The 23,596-nt window shown below is 39.5% G+C and overlaps 2 protein-coding genes across 5 annotated transcripts; one reads left to right on the top strand and one right to left on the bottom strand.

The window, feature by feature from the left end:
- Positions 1-216: 216 nt before the first annotated feature.
- Positions 217-19,976, bottom strand: C8H1orf112 (chromosome 8 C1orf112 homolog). 4 transcript variants are annotated; one of them, XM_040566143.1, is made up of 24 exons: positions 19,771-19,976; positions 19,187-19,226; positions 18,386-18,474; positions 17,056-17,160; positions 16,401-16,541; positions 15,313-15,475; positions 14,855-14,939; positions 14,172-14,310; positions 13,648-13,728; positions 12,439-12,503; positions 10,600-10,748; positions 9,547-9,655; positions 8,851-9,037; positions 7,744-7,826; positions 7,326-7,377; positions 6,893-6,982; positions 5,614-5,799; positions 4,804-4,926; positions 3,491-3,586; positions 2,948-3,061; positions 2,453-2,557; positions 2,044-2,124; positions 1,129-1,242; positions 217-831 (listed from the first exon to the last, which is right to left on the bottom strand). In XM_040566143.1, the coding sequence occupies exons 1-24, from the start codon at positions 19,867-19,869 to the stop codon at positions 646-648; spliced, it is 2,682 nt and encodes an 893-aa protein (XP_040422077.1). In that variant the 5' UTR covers positions 19,870-19,976; the 3' UTR covers positions 217-645. The 4 variants fall into 4 exon arrangements, with proteins under 4 accessions (XP_040422077.1, XP_040422080.1, XP_040422078.1 ...); XM_040566146.1 differs by lacking the exon at positions 19,187-19,226 and having other exon boundaries at positions 19,888-19,911; XM_040566144.1 differs by lacking the exon at positions 19,771-19,976 and having other exon boundaries at positions 19,128-19,214.
- Positions 19,959-21,706, top strand: METTL18 (methyltransferase like 18). Its single transcript, XM_040566155.1, has 2 exons — positions 19,959-20,072; positions 20,451-21,706. The coding sequence occupies exon 2, from the start codon at positions 20,611-20,613 to the stop codon at positions 21,646-21,648; it is 1,038 nt and encodes a 345-aa protein (XP_040422089.1). The 5' UTR covers positions 19,959-20,072; positions 20,451-20,610; the 3' UTR covers positions 21,649-21,706.
- The last annotated feature ends 1,890 nt before the right edge of the window (positions 21,707-23,596 follow it).

A 23,596-nucleotide genomic window follows, 5' to 3' on the forward strand; every position in this document is an offset into this window, starting at 1 on the left:
TGAATGTACAATTTACTCAGTATATTTATTTGTTTATACAGTTCTGTCAGTGGATTGCACGAAAGGTGCTAGGAACTGTGCAGTGAAGGACTTAAGCACCATAATCATTCTGCTCTTAACTGTAACCAATAAAGACTATTTTTAAAAGATGACCCTAGTCTGGAGTGGAACCAGTGGTGAGGTATGTTCAGAGAACAGTATAGAGCCTTAAATTGTTATTCTTAAGTGTATTTTAAAAAATAATATAAAAACACCTATTGCCTTATTACCTGTATGTGACAGGAACAACTGCACCTGTTACTTTTACAACACATTCAAACACCTCAGCATTCAAAATACAATTTCATTCAATGTTTATCATCATACAGGCATTTGAAAGAGTAAGCTATACAGTGGCAATATACAAAGTGACAGCTCAGCTGCACAATTGTGTCCATTAAAACATACCACTCATCCAGCCAGTTATTACAAATAAAAGATGGGCCTCAGTTCCTTTGGGCATACTAACCAAGACTTAGCAGTACAGCAGAGCATCCATCGCCCTGTGTCGTAGTTCGTTCTTCTCCAGCGTTCATGGTACAAAGGCAGTTTTCCTCAGAACAGGGAGTGGAGCTATGGCAGCACCACTGAAGCCCGCTGAGCGCCTTACCGTATACTGTCTCTGAGGTCGGCCATAGCTGTGTGTAGAGCCTCCAGTTTCACTGCAAGCCATGCCGGGGGTGACCCTTTCTGGAGCAGCAGCTTCACAGCCTCTACCGCCCCCTCTATGGTGCCTATGGCTGACTTATACTGCTCCTCAGAGGGGGGGTGACATGCTCTTTTTGCCAGGGGCTGTGGAGTTAAGTAAACAGACATCATTTATAATCCCCTATATAAGCGATCAGTCTCCATCCAAATGGAAGTACTCTTAGATAGGGAAAAGCTGTAAGAGCCACCCTTGTCTTGTGAGAGTTCTTCCTGGCTGACAGTAGAACAGAGCATTCAGCTGTAACATTAAGGGCCAGGTGTGCACACAGACTTTTTTCCTAGAAAATGGAGGGCAACAAAGGCTGTCTTGAACCTCTTCAGATACTTCCCAGAAATGGCACAAATTTACAATAGAGCCCAGATAATTTGAAGTACACGTACCTCTGCTGTTGACTCCAGTTCTCTAGCCATTTTCATAAAATGTGCACTGCAGGTAATCCTTTCTTGTTTCAGGCGTTCTATTCGTGCTTCTGTTGTCTCTTCAGCTTGCCTTACCTGGGGAGAGAGCCACAGGAGAGGTAACTAAAGCAAGAAGGCATTACCAGCCTTCAGAGGTTCTACGTATACCAGAGCAACAGGGGGAAGAAATCTTAATGTGCAGCTGAAATTGAACCTAGTTTCTGTCATTCTTCTGTGCAAGTTACCTGCTGCAACATCAGTGTAGCATCACTCACTGGCTATTAATTCTTTTGCTAATTATCTGCTTTTCAAGTACTACTCATCCAGATAGTGCTCCCTTAGGTTTACAGGCAGAGAACATCCACCTCTTTCCAGTTGTCTGTGTTCTGCAGGAACAGCTGTCTGCTCTACAAGACTGTTTTCTAATGTGCAAAAAGGACTGGGATGTTTCATATTCATACATGTTCACTGAGCTTACAGAAACAAATGCAAGAAGAGGGAGGGAAATCACACAAATGGAATGAAGAAATTGCTGCCTTTTTCATAGATACTTTCACTGCCCGCAACAATAACTGCAATTTAATCATTTTCTTTGTTCAAGGAGGGAAAAGCAAAGCATTTTAAATCAAAGTTGAAAAGTCCTGGAAGAGCACTGTGCATAGAAGCAACATGTGTCAATACCGTTGACTTAAGAGAATAGAAAAATTCAACCAGATCCCAGTTAACAGATCAATTTAATAATTTATTTAAAATTTAGCTATTTAATCTGCATGTAGATGATGGTACAGACATAAGCCAAATCCTACATGAGTATGGCAGTGAAGAAAAGCTCATAAATCCTGTTACGGATGTGTACAGCACCAACTAAGAAAGCAGTAAAATGGTTCAACAACATACCTTAGCCATAAAATTAACAACTTTGTTCTTAATTTCTTCTGAATTAAGGCACTGAGGAACAACATCTTCATGGATTGTCTCCTGTAAAAATGTTGGGTAACAGCAGTTGAGTATGTTCATATTAACAAAGGAATATACAAAGAAAGAAATGTTTCTCTGGGAAGAATTCTGTGGTGACAGCATTTTAAACATCCTTCCTCACTGCAACCAATGCTTAATTTTCCTTTACTTCCAGCTCGTGAAATCACATGTAACTACATTAGCCCTCATTACTTTTATTCACGTGCAATAACATCAGTAACATCCAAATTGTTCAGTCGAGAGCAATGAACATTTAAGAGAGAAGAATTTCTGTATGATGAAAGGTAACTGAGCTGAATACACACACCCAAAGTTCTGCTGTGCTTACCTCTGCAAAGTGTCTGAATGCCTCCAGCGCATGCTGATGAATAAGCCACGTCTGGTCAGCCAGCAGAGAAGCAAACAGACATGACAACTGGGGGATGACTTGCCTCTGGAAAAGAACAAATATCTGTCAATTACAAAGAGTTAGTTGTGCGTATCTTACCATCGTGACTTATTAGTAAAGGATTGCTCTAAGGTCAAGGGACAGGTTTGTGAAATGAAGAGTGCTACTGCCCTATCTGACAGAAAAGCACCATAAGGGAGATGACATGTTCTGTTCTTTCTTCTTGGAGGTTCAAACATCAGTCTTTTCTAACTGGTGAGAAACGATGAGCAAATGAGTAAACCTAGCCTCTTACGTGCACTCAGTGTGCCTCAAGGAAAGATAAGTCTCCTAGATGATTATGTCATGGTGCTTTTGTATGTATTTAACTCAGTCTTTTAAGTAGTTAGAGTATCTCTTCATCAAAAGACTAAAGAAGGCCACAGTTACCATTACCTGTGCTTCTTGGGGTATGAACACCTTTCCCACAGAAGAGAGAAAATCCAACATTGCTAGACGAACATGATCTGGGGGATCCAACTGGAAAAGGGAAGACTGCAGTGCAAACACCTGCAGGAAACAAACCCCACCAAAGCTCCATCAAACAGTGCAGACGAAAACTACTCTAATCATTAAAACTGAGGATGCTGATTTCAGAAAGCAGGACTGAAAACAAAAGGAAATGTGCTACAGCTTGAATAACTCTGGCTAGGATAAAGCTGCAGTGTGCATCTCAGAAAGAAATATGTTCTATGGCACATCCATACATCCCAGTTATATTACAGAATGATTGGTTAATACCATTTTTGAGAATCCTAAGTGCCACATACTTGGTTTAAAGACCAGGAAAGCAATCAAGGAAGAAAAATAGTTAGGAATCTCCATGTTTTAAGGCCAGACAATGAAATCACTCATTTGAGACTTCAGTAAATCACAAAGAACTTGGCCTTTCATAAAGTAAGTTACTCATAAGGTTGTGATGTTGGTTTTTGTTTTTACCTGAGTGATTAATTGAGCATCTAATGCCTGGATGAAAAATTCCAAAAGACGAAGTAATATACACAGTGTTTGCTGGAGACACGGCTCACCTGAGACCTTGAACAGATCACAAGGTATTAGTAATAGCTTAGTTACTAATTTAGTTAATGCATTTTAGTTTATGGAATAACTACTTAAGGAATTTGAAGTTGCAGTAGCATTCCAAAATTCTTAGCCTAATTTCACACACATAGAACAATACATCCTAAGCAGCAGAAGAAAAGATCAGAGCAGAGATACAAATATCTTTAGGTGGTCATATTTCACAAGGCCTTTTCCTTAGATTTTTATTAAGGATCTTTCTTATTCCACTTCTCCTTTTTCCACTCACCAGTATAAGCAAAAAGAGCCTGGCTTGGTCTTCTTTGCACTCTCCCTTCAGGTATTTATGGACATTGATAAGGCCCTCACAAAACCTGCGTAGGCTGAGCAGTCCCAGCTCTCTCAGCCTCTCCTCAGAGGAGAGATGCTCCAGTCCCTTGATCACCTTTGTGACACTTTGTTGGACTCTCTCCAAGAGCTCCACATCCCTCTTGTACTGGGGAGCCCAGAACTGGACACGATGCTCCAGGTGTGGCCTCACCAGGGCTGAGTGGAGGGGAAGGATCGCCTCCCTTGACCTGATGTGCAACTCTCCTTCTAACGCAGCCCAGGATATCATTAGGATTCACTGCCTCAAGGGCACACTTGGCTCTTCTTAATCCCCTCTCTCAAGCTTTCCTTTTTATCTGAGTGACAAATCATAATCTGAGTGACAAATAATCTGAGTGACAAATCATAATCTGAGTGACAAATCCTTTTTTCTTTACTCCAGCTGCAGACACGAACGGTTAGGTATATAGTCACAAGCTGGAGGGGTCACCTTACCTCCTTGTTCTCAAATACGAGAGGAAGGTTACTAGCTCTATGGGTTTCCATGTGCTAAGCAGTATCACCATGTTTGTTAATGACATTCTAACAAACATTTTAAATAGGCCAAATACGTAACTGGTATGAATCAGAATGAGGTATTTCAGACTTCTCGTTAAGCAATCTGAATCTGACACTGCATAACAGATGGAGCAGGAAGGAGCCATATATGTGCCATTCAGGAAAATGTCCATTTCCCAGAGAACAAGCCTGTCCAATAAACCAGCTGACAGCACATGGGCAGCACAGTTATATTCTCCTTTACAGAAATGGCCTAATCCAAGTAAAACAAAACATGATGAAACAGCAGCACCAGCCTCCCGAAGACATGATGCTTTCACCATCAGAACAGCAAATCCTCTCACCTGCTTAGCCTGAAGAAAAGTCCAGAACTGACCAAGCACTCCCAAGATAGATGCCTGAAGTTCTGCCTCCAGAGTGTCACCAGCAAAACTGCAGGCAGCCAGCAAGACAGAAATGGCAATATTCTAGAAGGAAAAAACATTGTGTAAGACCAAAAAGAACCTACATGTAAAACAAACCCAAACCCCAGGCTTGTAATTAAGCATCTAAAATGATACAAGATGGCAAGAAGCCTAATGTGCTGTGTCAGCTGTACAGTACAGCTAATCCACCAGGCCACTGGCCAATAAAGCTTCTAAAGCGAGGAAACCATCCGTTCCTTCTGTGGGAGTTCATATGGTGCTGTAGCTGTTAGCTGCATTGCCAGGCAAAAGCTGGCAGCTGGTACTTCGTGTGGAAATCTCTGGTTTCTCTCGCTCCTCTCCTTTGCCAGGGAGACCAGTGTGCATCTTTCAGATTTGATGCCATGTAAAAACAGCCAGGACTTCAAAACTTAAAAGTAATTGTATGGCATAGTATAAATTGGAAATTGTAAAGAAAAATACATCTGCCCACCCAGAGAGCAAACAGCAACTAGAGTAACTAGTAAATCACAAGACCTCCGCTATCACCCTCAGAGCAGAGGGTCCTGAGGTGCTGCATACTGTAAGAAAACATTAAAATGAGAGATCTTGATTATGCATTTGCCGATTAGTAATGGAAGAAAGCGGTGCAACAGACAGAAAAACAAAACTGAGGACAGCCACAGCATCCTCACAGTTTGGAAATCCAGGGGTCATGCATTTTCACAAAGAGAAGCCAATCTCCTTTACCACAGGTTGGAGCTCTCCCACAGCACGCCTGCTATTCAGCCATTGCCTGCACTGTGCGAGTCCTGCCACACACAGCTGATGGGCCACTCGTTTCCCAAGGTCAGGATTCAGGGCCTTGAGGGATACATGCTGCCACACAGCCAAGTTTTCCACTTCTTCTGGAAGAAACTTATGAGCAAATTCCACCTGCAGATAAGAGTATAAAATAAATTAGTTCATAAAATAATATGAACTAAAGAGACTAGAAGAGAATTTGATAGCTCGTCAAAAAGCTGAGAAACCAACAAACAAAAATGCACTACTTACTTGCTTTAGAAATACCACCAGCTCCCTGTCACATATAGGACATAGAGCAGTTAAGCAATTTATTCTTTCAGCTACTTGAAGCAATAGCCTTAGACAGTAGAAGAAAGCTTAAGGATCATAAATATGTATCACTTTGCTAAAGCAAACCCATATTTACAGACTAAGTTAGAGAACTTGAGAATTAAACCCTTTCTTATTCCTGAAGAGCAATATACCAGTGGATTTTCCTGCAGCAGTCAAGTCTCCTTATTAATAATGAATCAGTTCTGCCAACATCTGTGTATCAGAAATAGGCTGATCATCTGTGATGATGAATCTTAAGAGTTTGCAGAAGCAGGCTGTTTTTCTTCCTACCCTGAGACAACCTGGCAACAAAATTTGAGCCTACTTGTCTTTTCAGAAATGCTGCAGGGAAAGAACATATAAACAGCCACTATTGTCTCCCTGTGCAGCAGATGCTCTCTGTCCACACATGAGTATATAACAAAAAAGTTAGAAGCATATTACCAAATAATGAAATTACTTTGTCTAGAACTGTTTTTACCCTGATGATTTCCTTGGTATTAGTTATGTATTCCAGCATGATTCTTTGTTGTAATCTCTATTAAACAAACACAAGTGACAATTACAAGTAAGAGTTTATGCCCTCATAAACACCAGGCACAGGTTCAATACAGGGCATACAGTTTAAGTAACTCTGGGAGATACACTCTTTGCATACTTAGTCAAAAAAGGACATCACTGCCACCCAATAAGACCACTATTAGAGAAGTGCTCTTCAAAACAACACAGGCACATACACATCTGCACAAATCAGGATCCACTACGACAAAGTAATAGCAAGTGCAATATCAAGTAAAGCAAGTGAGCACTCAACATCCTGCCATTTCTGAAGGGCAGAAGATATTTTAAACACAGGCCACTGATTCAAAGCTCTTCTGTTAAAGTCAGAATATGCTGGCACTGTACTTGCCTGATGATCTGGAGCCATCAAGAACAGCATACGCCTCAACAGAACACCCAGGGCAGAGACCTGATAACACTCATTGGGCCAAGACTTTATCTGAATTAGGATAACAGGAAATGCATCTAATTAAATTAAGAAAAAAAAAATCACCACGCAGCAAATGAATTCTTTACACAATGTTCTGAGAGTTCCTATGTGAGATCAGAGCAGTAGCACTAAATAAAACAGTGAAGGACATGTCAGAAATACTGGGTATAAAGATTTATATTTGCACAGTACTGCTTTTGCTCATTGTTAGCCCAATATAAGGAATTAATGAAATCTCAATTCAGGATTTGGAAAAAAAACATTAAACTCTTGTCTTTGTTCACTTAGAAAGTTTGCAGTAGAATTAGGATTAAAACTGTTGCTGAATTCCAAACATCACTTTGGCTCTTACCAATTGAGCGATCACAACACAGTGGTGAGTGCACAGCTCAGCTGTTCCATACCTGGAACGTGAAAAAGAGAGAGAAGTTAGTGAGTCTGTGTTTCCTAGTCTTATACAGATTAAATAGTATAATTCTTGTCTCGGAGATAGCCATTTCCCCTAAAACATTTAAACTTGATAGACACCGATACAATTTACTTGAGAGAACTGCTCCAAAAAAAACCAATACGCAATAGAAAAATTATGTTCCCCTTGTATGAATGTAAAAGTGGCTAAGCCATTTCTGCTCCTAATTTTCAAAATACACTCTACATTTGAAAATAATCCAATTCTAGGACAATTTTGTCCTAAAAAGGGAATTACATGCAACAACAGAACTAACTGGATCTGTGGAAATCCTGCTTGACTTCTAATGAAAACATCTTACCGGGCAAGGAAGCACCACGAGTCTATTGCTAGCAGAGATGTGATCATACTAGAACCCAGCACAGCATCCAGCAGAGCATACTCCTGAGGAAAACATATTATTTAAGTTCAAGCAGAAACAGACTGGAGGCCTACTATTACTTTTACTCCATTAATTGGCATGAAACGTAATAAGATTTTCAGCATTCCCAATTTGAAATGTTCTAATAACTGATTTTCATCCTCTATATTCAGCTACAGTACTAACCAAACAGCTACATCCTTAGTTTTGCATACTTTGAACATACACATACATTCATTACCATGAGCTGAAGATCCCTCACTTTTCAAAATATTTCTGCATGCGCATCTCTTCATTGCAAGGCAACTCTTAATGAATATATATAAAGCAATGTATCACCAATTTTTTTGCAAACTTTACTGGCACCTTACTAAAAAAAACAAATCAAACCTTTCCTCTTTTAGGAACACAAATTTTATCTGAAAGCAGCATGCAGGAAAAAGAAACTAAATTAGGGCTATAATGTTTATGACAGCTCTTAACTTTTTAAAGCTTTACATTTATGCATAGACAAAAGAACCTCTAGATAATAAAAAGCGAAAAACTTTTAAAATACTACATAACAGTAATCAAATCCCAGAATACTCCTCCGAAGTAGAAAATTTTTCTTATTACCATTTTATGGCGTGTTCTTAGCGGAAATCGTAACAAGATAGTCTACTTGAAATATTAAATACCACTTTCTTATTACTTCACAGTATAGATCAACAAAACCAGGTATACTTAATAGAAGTTAAATACTGCGTAAAAGAAAACACTGAACTTTTAATAACAACTTCAGGCCCTCCTGCAAAGAGAACAAAAGTTTCTAACACAATTAAGTTTCCCAAAAACTTGTAAGAAGCTTGATTTTCCCCATTGTCTCACAAATGACATTTTCTGGATACCTGAACTCCTGCATCATGGCTGCTGTCTGAAGAATAACTCAAAGCACTTTGTAACTAATCATCTCTTCAGAGCTACATCATTAGCAAGAGCTCATTCTTTTTCAAGTATTATCTATGCATCAGAACAGCTGAAGAAATGATAAGCAAAAATCAATCTTACCAGCTGAGGAAAGTGTGATGGGAGTGTGGAAGTAATGTAGGAGCACAGGTGAATGCAGACATAGTGATACAGGGTGATGGGAACTGCTGGCTGTCCTGTGCCAATCACCTCTGGCAAACAAACAGGGAGAGAAAGCTCGGCAGAACATTGCTGGAAACTGAGGAAAAGAGCTGAGAAAAAAGACAGGCTGGGGATAGGGTTGAGGGGTAAGAAAGGAAGGAGAAAAAAAAAAAAAAAGAAAACAGTTGGGTTACAGATTGGCAAGTCCAAAATCCTGCAAACATCATCTCTACTACAGAATCTGTGTTTCTGACTAGAAGCTGCAGCAGTAACTTCAATGCTTTATTTGTATGTTAGATTTATATTTCTGACTACCTTCCTCGCTTACAAATTCAAGTCACTATTAGAGAGTTCAGGCATAAAAATGCAAGTATTGACAAACTACATGTTTCTTTGACCTGGACTTAGTCTAAATACTATCCCTTTCCCAAAATAACAAAGGCATCTCTGGCTCTGTGTCCTTCACCCCTGAAGCAGAACATCAGATGATGTTTTTCCCAGCATAAGGATGTAAATTGGTAGTCTGTCAAACTTTGCTGTTGGGTTGTGAGGGAAACCTAAGCAAGTAAGCCCCTTTGTTTGCCCACACTGACTGATCGCTCTGGTGAAGAATTACAGTGAGAACCTTTTTAGTACCGTTTTCCTGTGTTCCAGAGGGTTTGCACTTCTTCAGGCTGAGAAGACAGCTTGTCCATGATGGTAATCAGGAGGAGACACTGGGGCAGCTGCTGCTCAGGAGGAAGACCTGTAGAATTTTGTTTTGAAGTGTGATGCTAGTCACCCTTGGAAATATATATGCTGTGTAAACTAGCTTTTAAGCAATTGGCAAATGATGAAGAACTGATGATGCAAACAAGTTCCCAGTAAAACAATCCAAAATTTCTTACATACACAGCTGGAAAAAAAGGGAACATTTCAACATGAACATTATGTTTGAAATGAAAAATAAATGCAATATCCTGCATCTGGTAGAAGCTACAATATTGCAGTTCTGAAGTGTTGCTGCAACGTGCTGCAAAGGAGTTACAGTCCAGATGCCTCATCCTTCCAGTCTGCCTGAAAGCACTGGGTGCCTCAGACACCGAATACACAAAGTTTTCTTCCAAGTGTGTTGCGATAATCACAAGGCCAGAGTGCACATATGAGAGAGAAGTAAGCCCAGACTGCACTGACAAAAGGAGCAACTGCTGCTCACATTGTAAATCCCACACGGTAGCACAGCTGTCTCAGAATTATGACATGTTGGGCAGGGCAGAATTTTTAATGGCGGTTATGATCATCCTTCATTTTGAAGACATATTATTTTCCACTGAAAATACATAATTTAGGAAAAATAACTGTCTTCCTCCATCAACAGCACAGCAGAACGCGTTTACCTTACTTTAAAAGGTTGTGATACAGATATAGATTGAAATTATGCAAAGCAGCAAAATTAATAGGATTTCTGTTAACCAAGTTAATATTGCAGTTACTGTGAGTGCTTTGCAAAACACGCATTCAACAGCAACATCAACTGCTATACAAATTCATCTGAACGAGCATGCAGCTGCCTATACCATAGTACTTACAAAAGAAAAAGAGGCAAGCAACCCAGTACACAATGTGGTCCAGAAAGACAAAATATCAAGCCAGATCCCTCAGAGATGGTTGCATAGTATTGAAACAGTGGTAGTTGTATTTTAAACCCACCTAAACTGTCACTTAACACTCGCTCCATAAAAGGGCTAAAGGGAAGAAGCTGGTTGATGAGAGGGTCTAGAGCCACAAGAAAAACACGGGATATTTCATCTCGATGAACCTCTGAGATCACTGGAGCATAGAGGCTGGGAGGAAATTTGCTGAGGGAGATGGAAAGAAACATATTCTCAGTACAATTACTTTTCAAAACACCTACAAAAAGGCAAACTCATGATCTCCCTGTTATCGTTAAACAAAAGACAGAAAAGACTCCTCATTTTTTATTATCTACTATAGCCTGAAAGTTACAACTTTGTATTCAGCCTTTAAAGTAAGCTTCAAAACCCTATATTGTATTAAACATTGAAAGAAAAACCTACAAGCTCACAGAACAGGCATGTAAGATATGTAATATTAAGAAGAAATATACTGAATCACCAAAAAAAGACAAGCAATGACAAGCCAAGACACTTGTAGAAAAATTGATAGTCATAAATATGACAGTACTAATTTAAACAGACAACACTAATAAAAGGGTACCACTTAATTTCTTTGAAAAGAAAGAAAAAGAATGCTGAGCAGTAAAAGAAAGTGATATGAGAATAAAGTACAAGAGATCATGAAATGAAAACCTACTTTTGTAGCTTATAAAGAGACTGTAAAAATGGTACCTTCCTACTTGAAAAGTCTGAATGAAAAGAGTGAATGAAAGTTTACAACCTTCCACTTGAGAATGTGATCCACAAGGTAAGTAAAGTCAGAAGAGGGAACTCTTTTTTTTTTTTTTTTAAAAAAAACAAAAAAAAACACAACCACCCACCACCTGATCTTGGATCTTGCAGCGAAACATTCAGTGAACTCACACACACATCTCACTACAGAATCTGGTTTCAATTCCAAAGGAATAACTGAAATCAGACCTCTCTTTCACTTTGCCCTGTTCTTCCCCACTACTGCAGCACACAGAACAAGTCCTTTGCAAGAAAAATGATAAGCAGTTTGCAGATTATAGAAGGGAATACTTATGAGCATCATATTACTAAAGCTTTTGTTTCCAGGAGAACCAGAGTCCTGTTAGGAGATTTCATGAGACTGCAAGCACAGCAGTAAAGCTGTGACAAAAAAAAAAAAAAAAATCTTAGATACTGTTTCAAATTCCCTTCAGGACGAATATTGCCATACTTTGTCTTCAAGTAGAAACGATCTGTCCAATGTTGCTACTGACACCTGCATTTACTCTTTTTTTTTCACTAGAATTTGAGACAAAAAAAGAGTGCAGGGCCATTTAGTTGTATATGAAAGAGAAATTAATCAGGATTGCTAGGAAATGGTAATTCTGTATTGTCTTGACTTTGCATGAGTTGACTAACATCACACTACTGTTTTAAAGTACACTGCTGGGCCACTGTTTTAACTCTGCCTAACTGCTTCACGGCAGGGTGACTGAAGAACAACAACTCCCGCCTTCAGGAATTCTGACTTTAGGAACAACAGTTTTCAAATAATCTTTCCTAAGCAGACCCAGTGTCCAAGCCAATCAATGCGCATATTCTAACAAAACTTAATGAGAAATGCTGACATAAGTAATTGCAACCAAGTTAGTGGTTTGTCAGTATTTGAAACTCACAGCATTGATGAAAAATGAATTTAAGGTAACTTAGTACCATACAAAAAAAGCGCAATTTACACAAAAATCTTTTTAGATTTCTGTGCGTGAAAAAGAAAGCAACAGTTCTAGAACAAGAACTCACCTCAAAATACTCTAACTTTAAAAATGATAATTCATCTCCGTACTTGGAAATGTTATTAAGATGCTATCTATCAGTAGTTAGTTATTGGTACTTCACTTACCTGTATATCTGAAGAAACAGCTGATGCAACTGAGAGCATAAATCCGAGAAGAAAGAAAGAAATTCCTGCAAAAGACATTGATTTTGAAAGGTACTTTTAATGTAAAATGCATGATTATGTTTTTTTCCGGTTCTACTATATTCATGTGTGAAATACTACACATGAAAAAATTGGTTAAGTTGCAACAATCCACAGCACAAAACAAGTGCAAAACAAACAATAAACAAAGTATTCCTAGGATTAATTACCACACATATATATTTTTTTTTCTGAAAAGTTATGTTTCTAGACTTAGTTAAAAAATAATAAGAACAGTTGTAGTAGCCATAGAGAGCTGTAAAAATCTGAAATGCTCTACATGCTATAAAGCTGTCTTATCCTGTCATATGCTGTTCATTTTGTGACAAAAAAAAATCAAAGCCTTGCTTTGACACCATGGGACAAAGCAGATGCAGAGCACACCACCACTGCTATTCATAGAGAGCAAAATTCTTCCACGTGCATTCTAAAAATGGGTAGATTTATGGCATCCTTTCTAATAACCGGGAGATTAAATCACAGCAACGAAATGGTTTGGCCAGGGAGAGAGCAGGAAGTTAGTGTCAGAGCCAGTACCAGTACAGTTTCGTTTCTTACTATGAATGCCACATCCAAACTATTTGACTGTGCTGCCTGTTAAAGTATGTTGTCCCATGGCAAAAGGTTATAAGTGCTACTCAGGAAAACATTTAGGTGAAAATACAAATGAAAAGGGGGCTACTCATGTCTTTAAGTCTATTTGAGAATTCTATTAGTCTCAGGATAACAAAGAACTTCGGAAAGTTAGAGCCACAACTGTGATCATTAGGGAAAAATGAGCAACAATTCTGAAACCTTAGCAATGAGATTCACCTGCTTCATTCTTCCAGCTAAAGTTGCTACTGCATTGACTCAAGGCTGCAAGTAAAGACTGGGCATTTCCTACCAACTCCTCAGTGACACTGCTTGTAACAGATTTTTTTTTTCTTTCTGTTAAATCACATCAATAATCTTGCTTAGGCTTGTGAGTGTGTTCAGGTGGAAACCACAAGAAGGTTACGTATGAATGTTGGTTATACCACTCATATAGTATAGTTGTAAATTGGTAAGATATGGAGTACATAATTATTCTGTTTGCAGACCAGAGGCTTATATTCGATACTAATGTAGAATTCAAGGAATAAAACCTACCTTGGTGTAGTGTACAAGGGAATTAGCAAAGAATCTGCAGAGTTTGGCAGTCTTCTGAAACAGCCTGAGGTCAGTGCCCTCCTGTCCAAAAAAGCAGTTCTAAAATTTAATATACAGAGTAACATGCTACAGATGAAACTTAAACTGCTAACAGTGCTCAAAAACTATTTCAAACTTGATTCTCTACAAATTCTGCAGCAATGGGGGAAAAACTTTAGAAATCTTCAGTGTGCCTCAATATTTTTATACCAATATTCAACTGAAATGTTATCCTTTGATTGACCTTGGGATATCATCAGCTTAGAAAACAAACAAAATTCCCAGAGTATGGTGGAAACTTGTTTTCAGTGCCTCACTAAAACATCCCCAATGTAAACAAAGTCAATGGGCCTGACTTTCTGGTGGTTTCAAAAGAACAAGGGATTCCGCCTAGCACATTAAAAAACATCAAAAAAAAATAATCCAAGCAAAGTGAATTTATCTTCCTCAAGTTCAACAGCAGCTTTGGAACCTTTCTAATTTACCTGTATGTCTGACATCTTCATTTCCTCAGCCAGTTGCAGGCAGGATTGAAAAGAAAGAAGAGTATCCTTGCACAGGCCACTGAGGATGTCACTGTGTTTCAGGTGGCACTGCAGCAGAGAATGATGCTTCAGGCTTTGCCTACAAGGCAGGAATATAATCAGATACTTAATTGTCAGATGTGATCGTGCATTAAGTTAATATAAATCCAGTTTTCTCATATTTCTATTTAGGCTTTTATACCTCACTAATCAGTCAAATATCCATGTACAAGGAAACCAGAAACGTAGAGGGAACAGCCCTCTTTGTAGCCATGACAGAAGCACAAAGGAGAGGCAGGATGAAAGCACAAGACAGCACAACTCAAGCCAAAAACATCTACAAAACTGCAGGTCAGACCTCTAAAGATTATTTATTCAAACAGTGCTGTTTCAAATGCTCTTCTGTATTGCAGTGTAAAAAGTCATTACGTTTACTACTTTACTATTACTTTTTCATGCACAACTCCTAACTGTTTTCACTGGCAGTGCATTTAATTCCACTTACTAGCTAAATTTCCAAAGGAATTGAATTCTCTAATTTCAATTTCAGCTGAAACTCTGAACATGAAACTAGTGTAACTCCGGTTATATAAAACCACAGTCCAGTCATATTACAATAAAATGCAAAGAGTTTAAAGACATACTTGATTATGAACTTCCACGCATTGGCATGAAGTGCATGGTCCATATTGGAGATGACAGAGCAGATCTCTAGCACAGTGTGGATCACTGTGAAGGAAATAATAATAGCAACAGAGTTAAAGCAGATTCCTAAGTTCACAGCTATGCTTCTCTCCTAGCAAAACAACAGCAATCACAAACACTACAGAATACCACCACGCTGACACTGAATCAGGAATAGCTCAGTGCTTAGATGCCTCCCCTTTCCTACAAATCTATGCAACATCCCCCATCTCACAGAGTTTCAGGAGAAAAAATGAGTATGTTTCAAGCTGCAAAATGCTGCCTTCTGAAGTGCTGGTCAGGACAGCAGGAACTGAGCATGATCAGTTTTAAAGATTCAAACATACTTCCTATAGAAAAGAAAAAAAAAAAAGCTGTTTTTTGAACAAAAGTCAAAAAGCTTTAGAACCACATATACCTGACACCATATCTGTGATGTTATCTTCAGCAGAAGCAGAGCCCACAGAAATCTGATCAAATAGTTCCATCAGCTGTTTCTGAAGAGAGTAAGTTTCCTTGAACATAGCTTGCAGGAGATCAGAAATCAAGTGTAGATGCTCACAGTACACTGATTCACTGTCCTGTAGGAAATGGGGAAGAAGAGGTTAAAAAAAACACACACAGGAATCACAATCTGAGCAAGGCATATATGTACCTACTTTAACTCAATATTGAACCTGATCTATAGTTTCTGATACGGACTCTTATTTGCTAAATATAAAATGCTAGTCACCTGCAGTCTAATCAACAGCTAACGAAGTCTGTCTGGCTCTGGTGAGTATAGTTGGCTTTGGATTAGACTTTGATGCATGAACCTATGATCATATTTCTGAACAAAGCAGTACAACATTAGCAACAAAGGAAGTAGACTATTTCAAATATTTCTCAATACTTTCAAATTAGAATTGTTAAATAAAAGGTATTGCAAATGAGTTCAAGTCCTGACATGGAAAACCGCTGTAAATCTTTCATTAAGAAAGAAAAGTTGAAAAGTGAAAATGAAGGCTGACCAAAAGCTACTGTCCTCACGATAACCTTGTTTTATTTTCACTGTTTAAGGGGAACTTACTTGTTGTATCTGAAACCAATATACATTGCTCATTGTACCTAACATAAGGGTCCTAATCTCAACACTCAATCCACTTTGGAACTTGCATAGAAATAAGTAGCACCGTTTTGGTCACCATTTGTAGCTCCGAAACCTACTGCAGTTGTCAGAAGCACAGAGATGTCACAGCCTAAATTCAAAAGCAAAATGTTCAACTGACACTGATGCGAAATTTGAAAATAGCATAGCCCATGTCTAGCACTGCCAGGTCAGAAATTCTGAGCAGACAGCTGAAAAACCATCTTTGTACTTGTACACTAAGTACATTCTGTAAATGATTTGATAGCAATAAAAAAAATCTACAACAATATCATTTTGAATTAGGAACTTCTCATAAAGGGAACATTTCCTAAAAACCAACCAGAAGGAGAATTTTTCTCTTTCTAATGGAGACCTACCTTGCAATGTGTAAACGTGTTCTTTATTACATAAAGAACAGAGGATGGAAGGGTGCGGATACTCTCCAGAGGCACACACTCTTGCAGCGTGCAGACGTACCGTACACAACTGGTCAGAGTTTCCAACAGTTGCACTATAGTCTTAGATCAAGAACAAACAACAGCAATCAATGTTTTTCAATCCTACAGTAATTTCAGAAGCACCTTTTTTTTTTTTTGTGGAATTGCTCCTAGGTTCTTACAACATTTAAAGTTCACAGCTATTTGCATAAATAAGTTGTTTATTAAAGATGAATTCCATAGCTTTTTTCTGACATTATACACTCTTTGAAAGCCTCGTATTTCTTTTCACTGCTGTTCTCAACTTACAAAAAATTTTAAACTCCAAATTAAGCGACTGTATAAATAGTTGCCAGATTTACTGTTTAAATACGGAGAATTAAATTCCATTTACATTAGATACTAAGCAGAATTTGAGATTTTCTTTAAATTCTGATTAGCATCACATGCTAAATGTAGTCAAATAATTCACAAAATTTTAACTGAACTTCAACTGCAAAGGAAGTTCAGATTACATTTTTACAAGTTGGCTAGTAGTATAAGTATTCTAAAATATAATAATTTCTTAGGTAAAATCAAAGCATAATAGACTTGCCTGTAACAGATTCCTTACAGTACTGCATAACTCTGTATTCTGGCTGGTTAATCCTTTGGCCTCACTGGATAATTCATACATCAAGTTATCATACAGCTGTAGAGTCTGTCAGGAAAAAAAAGCAAAGCTAGACATTTATATATAGAAAGGTGTTACTATTTGTGTGCATATGTTTATATCTGCTTGCTTGCTTAGACTGCAGTCATAGTCTACTGAGATAACTCACAGGAGTAAATAATGCTTTCTAGCATTTAAATCATAAAACTTGATATACCAAGATGTGAAAACCATCTATTCTTCTCAAATTACAGCCAGAAGTTAAGTTAGCTGCTATTTTCTAAAAATCTGTAACCAAAATAAACTTCCTGGCTAATTAACTTAAAATAACAGATACCTCATCCTCACAGAGATTTTTTTCTTAATTAAAACCACACCGTTTTGAGATAAAAGGTTATTTTCATTTTGTCTCAGAAAGTGTTTTGTGTTGAGAACAATCATTAACATCTTGAATAAAGAAATAACGTTTTAAGACCTACAAATAACAATAATTTCTGCTTTGGTCAAGGTCCATGTATATTTTATGAGAGATCCTGCTGAGACTGCAAAGACAGAACAGCTTCTAGGCACGTGCAGGGTACTACATAAACTGGTATGGCACAGTAATCCCTGTTCAGGATATGCATGTTATGAGTCATTTTTCTTGTAATCTCTAAAATCTGCTGGAAGACATGCAAGAAAGGAAATGGAAATCAACTGGGCATTTTTACAGGCTTGTTAAAGTATACAAGCTGAGGCCTGAAACTCAGCAATTCACTACTGCTTTAAGTCCATTCAGATATATGTACTGAAGAGTTTAATATTACAGCCCAAAATTCTCTATTATTTAATCAAAAAAAGAGACCTTCTGTTAGTCATTGCCTAAAAGTTTATTCACCATGTTACTCACAAATATCACAAAAATTATTCATGATATATGGGTGTTGGGTTCGTCAACTTATTTGTCCTGAGAGCCTGCCCCAAGTGAAAACAACCTTGGTCACTTATAAAAAGCCTGCCTTCTCAGAAATAAATAAAAAACAGTTCTGTTACTAAATATAGAAATCAGAACATCATGCGTTTGATCCTCTCCCTACTGTAAAGAATGGTAAAAATCATACAAATAATCCAACAACGTAAAACTGTTAAACTTTTAAAGGGTAAAATGTTTATTTCAAGCTGTGTTCGCAAAGCAATGATTCTATCGTGAGACCTGAGAAGAATCAAGGCACTCTAAGCAGGTTTTTAGCACTGCACAGACTGAAATTTTCGTATTTCATTGAAGGTGTCATACCTTAGGCAATACTTTTGAGAAAAAAGTTTGTTCCAAATCTGCAAGGCTGATATGAGGCAAAAACATTTCAGTCATGATCCTCAGAACACCTGCAAAGCAAAGTATTCCTAAAATGTTACTGAAAACCATGTGATTATCAGAAGTATGTAGCTACCAAGCACGTGGAAGAAAGAACTGAGTGAAGTGGAAACTGATCAGATACTTGATTTTGAAACAAGTAACATCGCATTTGCAACATATGCATTTCCTGAATCATCAAGTAACAATAAAAGCTCGAACATGCATAAACCCATTAATAACTGCATCACACCTGACTACACTTAGTTGAAGGTGGGGCACAATTGTTTGCTCACAGTCTGGGCAATTTTCCACGTTCTTAATTGCAAACAGTTACACATCTGAAGTGCTGGCTGGCACTAACACACAGCTGAGCAGTGAATGTTAGCGAGAGTCCTAACCAGGTGTATATCAGGATTTTCTTGATCACTCTCAGGTATTACAAGAGTTCAACCACCTGTAAGATAATGGCCAAAAATACAATAAAATACAAGACAAAAAGCACTCCTTCTTTCAGCAGTCTACAAATCAGAAGTAGCAGAAAGGAAAAAGCAGCCTTACGTGCATAGCTTATGGGTTTTTCTAAAACATGCAATTCCTGTAACGTGCAATGTCCAGCAGGATTGCTAAAGGCTGTGAAAGTAGGACACCAGTGATAGCGTAAGTATTTTTAACTAGTGCAGACCTTATATTTGCAATACAATAAGCCTTAGGAAGAAGCAGCACCTCTTGGCCACTACTTACGAATGTGCTCAGTCCAGTCTTCAGACTCTTGATACATACAGTAAAAACGTTAAAGAAAGTCAAGTTCATTCTGCCATAAAGATGTAATTTCTCACGCTATGTGCTGTGTGGGCTTTAACCACCTCATCAAATTAACGGGGATGCTCCACAGCTGCTATGGGTGGGTGCTCAGTACCCACATTCCAGCAGCACTGTGCCAGAGTAAGATTTGGGGGTTGTGATTTGTGGGCTATGTTTTTTGTTTGTTTGGCTTTTTTTAGGGGGGCAACAGGAGTGTTATTGAAAGGGCTAGAAGAACCACACGGTATTTTCTACTGCAGTTTTTTATTTTACTTTATTGTTATTTCGGTGAAGGGCAGTGCTTGCGTTCAGCGAAACCCAGCACACCCGGCTTTTCTCTCCTGTTTCACCCCTTGTAAAGCTTGCAGCGCTTTTCCCTCTCACGAGTCGCTTTGCTCGACCCGTGCAGGCTGCCCATCCCGCCCCCCCGCCATTTTAGGGTCACTCCCCCGACGGCGGAGACCCCCGCACACCCACTCCCCACAACAACCCAGCAGCCGAACCACCTCCCGGGGGAAGGATATGAGGAGCCGGGGCAGGACGGCGGGCAGTTCCCGGCGGCAGAGCTCCCAATCCCAGCCGCCCAGCTCCTGCAGGAGCAGCTCGGGGTCGGTTCGCGACATGGCGGCCGCCCCCCTCACCTCAGCGCCGGCGGCGGGAACCGGCGCGAGCCGCGGCTTTTCCCGCCGCTATCCCAGCAGCCCCCGCGCGGGACCGGGGAGGCTGCCTGCGCGTAGCCCTTTTGTGCCCCGGCCACGCGCATGCGCATTGCGACGCGGAAGGAGGCAGCGCAGCCATGTGGGGCAGGGGTAGAGCGGGCAGCCGGGTACGGGCACCCCCCTGCCAGTAACGGCTGCTGAGCTTTATCATTTTATTTTTTTTTATCATTTTATTTTTATTTATTTTTATTATTTCATTCATTCTTAATTTTTATTATTTCATTTTTATTTTTTTATTCTTCAGTATTTTAGTTTTTATTATTTTTATTAGTTTATTCTTTACTATTTTATTTTTTACTCTTTTATTCTTTATTATTTTATTTTTCATTATTTTATTCTTTATTACTTTCGGTTTTTAAACAGGACCCCGCTGTCATTTTTCAATAGGATGCTATCAGCATTTTCTTTTAACACGCTATTAATTCCTTACTGTTACCATCTCGCCGTTTAACGATGCCTAAAACTGTTTCTCACTCCTTTTGCAGAAATAATTAAGCCGATCCCTTGGCAAACCAGCCAGTGTTCAGCCTACAGAGCGCGCTTTCCCACCGTGGTGACTGCATGGAAGCGTACAAAAGAAAAATCGTCCCGTCTCTCCTGGGGGAGTGTTCCTGCCTGTGACTTTTTGGGCTGTTCTTGCTGAAAATGGCATTTCGGTTTAATTTTGCTATTGAGGAAAATGAAAGCACTGAGCCAGGTGCTCAGGGTGAGGCAGACTCGCAGCTGGACCCTCCAAAACACGAGCAAACCGCCCATGCAGCAGCAGCCTGCAGCCTCCAGCCGGGCACCGCAAAGCATGCAGGTAAGGGACTGTCAGAGAACAAGTTGTGCTCCCCGGCTGCCAGGGAGCACCATGTTCCCAAAGATGTCAGCAAAGTACTGGAAAATAAAGTCTTGGAAACCATGTCAGACCTGCGTTACGTAAACATGTCCATGGTGGAAATGGCGTGTCAGGATGACACACATGGGGAAGACATCGTGTCGAAAAGCGTCTCTGCTCACTCTGATCTCATCCCAGGGGTCTACGAGGGGGGGCTGAAAATCTGGGAGTGCACCTTCGATCTCCTGGAGTACCTGTCTGAGGCTGACCTGCAGTTTGCCAACAAGGCAGTGCTGGATCTTGGGTGTGGGGCTGGACTGCTGGGAATAGCTGCATTACGGGGAAAAGCTGGAAAAGTCCACTTCCAGGATTACAACAGCACCGTGATCGATGAAATAACCTTGCCTAATGTGGTGGCTAACTGTGTAAATGATGGCAATGGGACTGGTGCGGGAGATGATAGAAAAATTGTTAAGCCTCCTTCAAAGAGGCCCAGGAAAGCAAAGTGCTTACCTGACGCGCTCAGCAAATGCAGATTTTTTTCTGGAGAGTGGTCAGAAGTCAGCCGGCTCCTGCTCAGCAGCAACGAACCCTGTTCAAAATACGATGTCATTCTCACATCCGAGACCATCTATAACCCTGACTACTACGGTGCTTTGCACGATACACTGTCTCAGCTGTTGGACAGAAACGGCCGCGTGTACTTGGCAAGCAAAGCACATTACTTTGGGGTCGGTGGTGGCATCTACCTCTTTGAGAAATTCATTGAGGAGAGGAAGGTGTTCAGAATCAGCATGGTTAAAGAAATTGATAAAGGACTGAAGCGGTTTATCATGGAAATGGCCTTTAAAGATTCCAGTTAAAATTAATTCAACCACTGGTGATTCAAAAATATCTTAGTAAAGAACTACTTTAATCCTCTTATCTTTGCTTTTTTTCTGCTATTGAGTTACTCTGAATTGACAGGGTGATGCTGCTCTTTTCTAGCTTTTGAACTGTCTGACAAATTTTAGTGTTTGCCTGGAAGCGAAGACTCTTCTGATTCTGGTTTTGCAGAGAAAAATGTAGTACCTTCAAGTAGCATCTGTTTGTACCACTTTTGCTATTTATATTTATTTTAAAATTAAGCAAGTCACTTTCCTCAGTCTCCCTCTCCCATTCTTTGGCAGTGCCAACACTAAGTTACAGGGACAGCCGCTGAGCACAGCCTGAAGGTGACCATTTAGCATCCTAATACAGTGCAAAAAGTGGTTCTTAAGGGTCAGGCTCCTGACTCAGACATGATTTAACTGCAGTGACAAATTTCAGATTGAACTGCATAACTGTACTCTGCTGTTTTGCCACCAGAGGGGGATGTGATTGTATTTATCACTTGTATTCCATTCTGGTAACAATCTCACAAATCTTTATAGTTTTTCCATATATAATGCACACATTACTTTTATTCAAACCTTTGAAAAAGCATACCAGAGAATATTTTCTACTGTGGTTTGTGAATTTTCGTATTCATATTTTGACGCATTCCTAAGAAATTTCAGCAAGGAATTGGAAAAAGGCATCCTCTTTGCAGAAATAAAAAATAATTTGTTTTAGAAATTGAGTTGGAAGAAGACTCTACGTAAGATGTTCTTTAAAATGAACAACTGATAAACCTACCAACACAGTCTAGGAAACTGGAGGATGACAGAACTGAGTTTTAGGTTGCAATTAGGAAAGGAGACTGACTAGAGTGCTATACTGGTTTTGGTAAGATCTTTCCAGATACTGACCATACAATATGACTCATTTTCCAAACCTGCTAAACACTTTCATACCTCTTCAGTCTTTTAGGCAGTTTGGTAGGGCAGCAGGCTTTTAGAAAAGCCTGTGTGCAAGTCACTCCCGCGTCCTAGGCTGATGATACTGATGGTGAGACAAGACTGCACGTTGCTGAAGAAATTACCTAGTCAAAAAAATGCAAAAAAACCCAAAGAAGTACAAAATCTGGTCCCAAGTGTTTGGTGTCACCAACAATTCACACACAAAAAAGCAACCACGGTATGTTTTGCTTCAACTAAACCAGACAGCAGGCTGTTACAGAACTCTACCAGGTACAGCAGTGGTACTGCTTGTCAGCGTACGCTGCTTTACTGCAGCAAAAACGCATTGGGCGCCCTTGCAGAAATATAAACTCCGAGACAAGCCAACCACTGCAGTAAACTGGGTATAAGGATACTCAATAAATGCAGGGGAGAAAAGGCAATAAATAATCTGAGAAGGTGGAGAAAGACTTACTACAGCAGTGACTTAAATCACTTGGTATTGCGTAAAGTAAGTTCCCGTCACTGCAGCCCATGAAAGCCAACGGCAAGATTCCTATTTTGACCGTGTTGCTATTAAGATAACCATAGAGGATTTCCTATACTTTACAGAAGAGCCTTAACAACTACTGTTGTTTCAAAAACAATTGTTAGCAGACTACTTTAAAGGGATACTTAGGAAATTACTGAAGTGCTCTTTCACAGGAGAGAGGAAAAAAGCAGTCAGTTGTGCTCTGCAAGCAGTCAGCTGTGATTGCGCTTTGGAATTTTTCTGCATCAGGTCTGAAACCTACCGATGACAGACAAGTACCGACTACAGACTGAGAAACAAAAGGAAGTTTTAGCTTTGGCAGATCAATGAAGTACTGTTAACAGTTCTTTGTCAAAACTGGGAAGTTGGAAACATCACTACCACTTGCTATTTTCCATACCTCAGCCTTAAAACAAATCACTGCTTACACAGCGACTGAATAGCTTGTTCTACACCTGCTAGGTCTAGAGCTGTTTCCAA

This window comes from Cygnus olor, chromosome 8 (assembly GCF_009769625.2).
Source record: "Cygnus olor isolate bCygOlo1 chromosome 8, bCygOlo1.pri.v2, whole genome shotgun sequence".
Lineage (NCBI taxonomy): Eukaryota > Metazoa > Chordata > Aves > Anseriformes > Anatidae > Cygnus > Cygnus olor.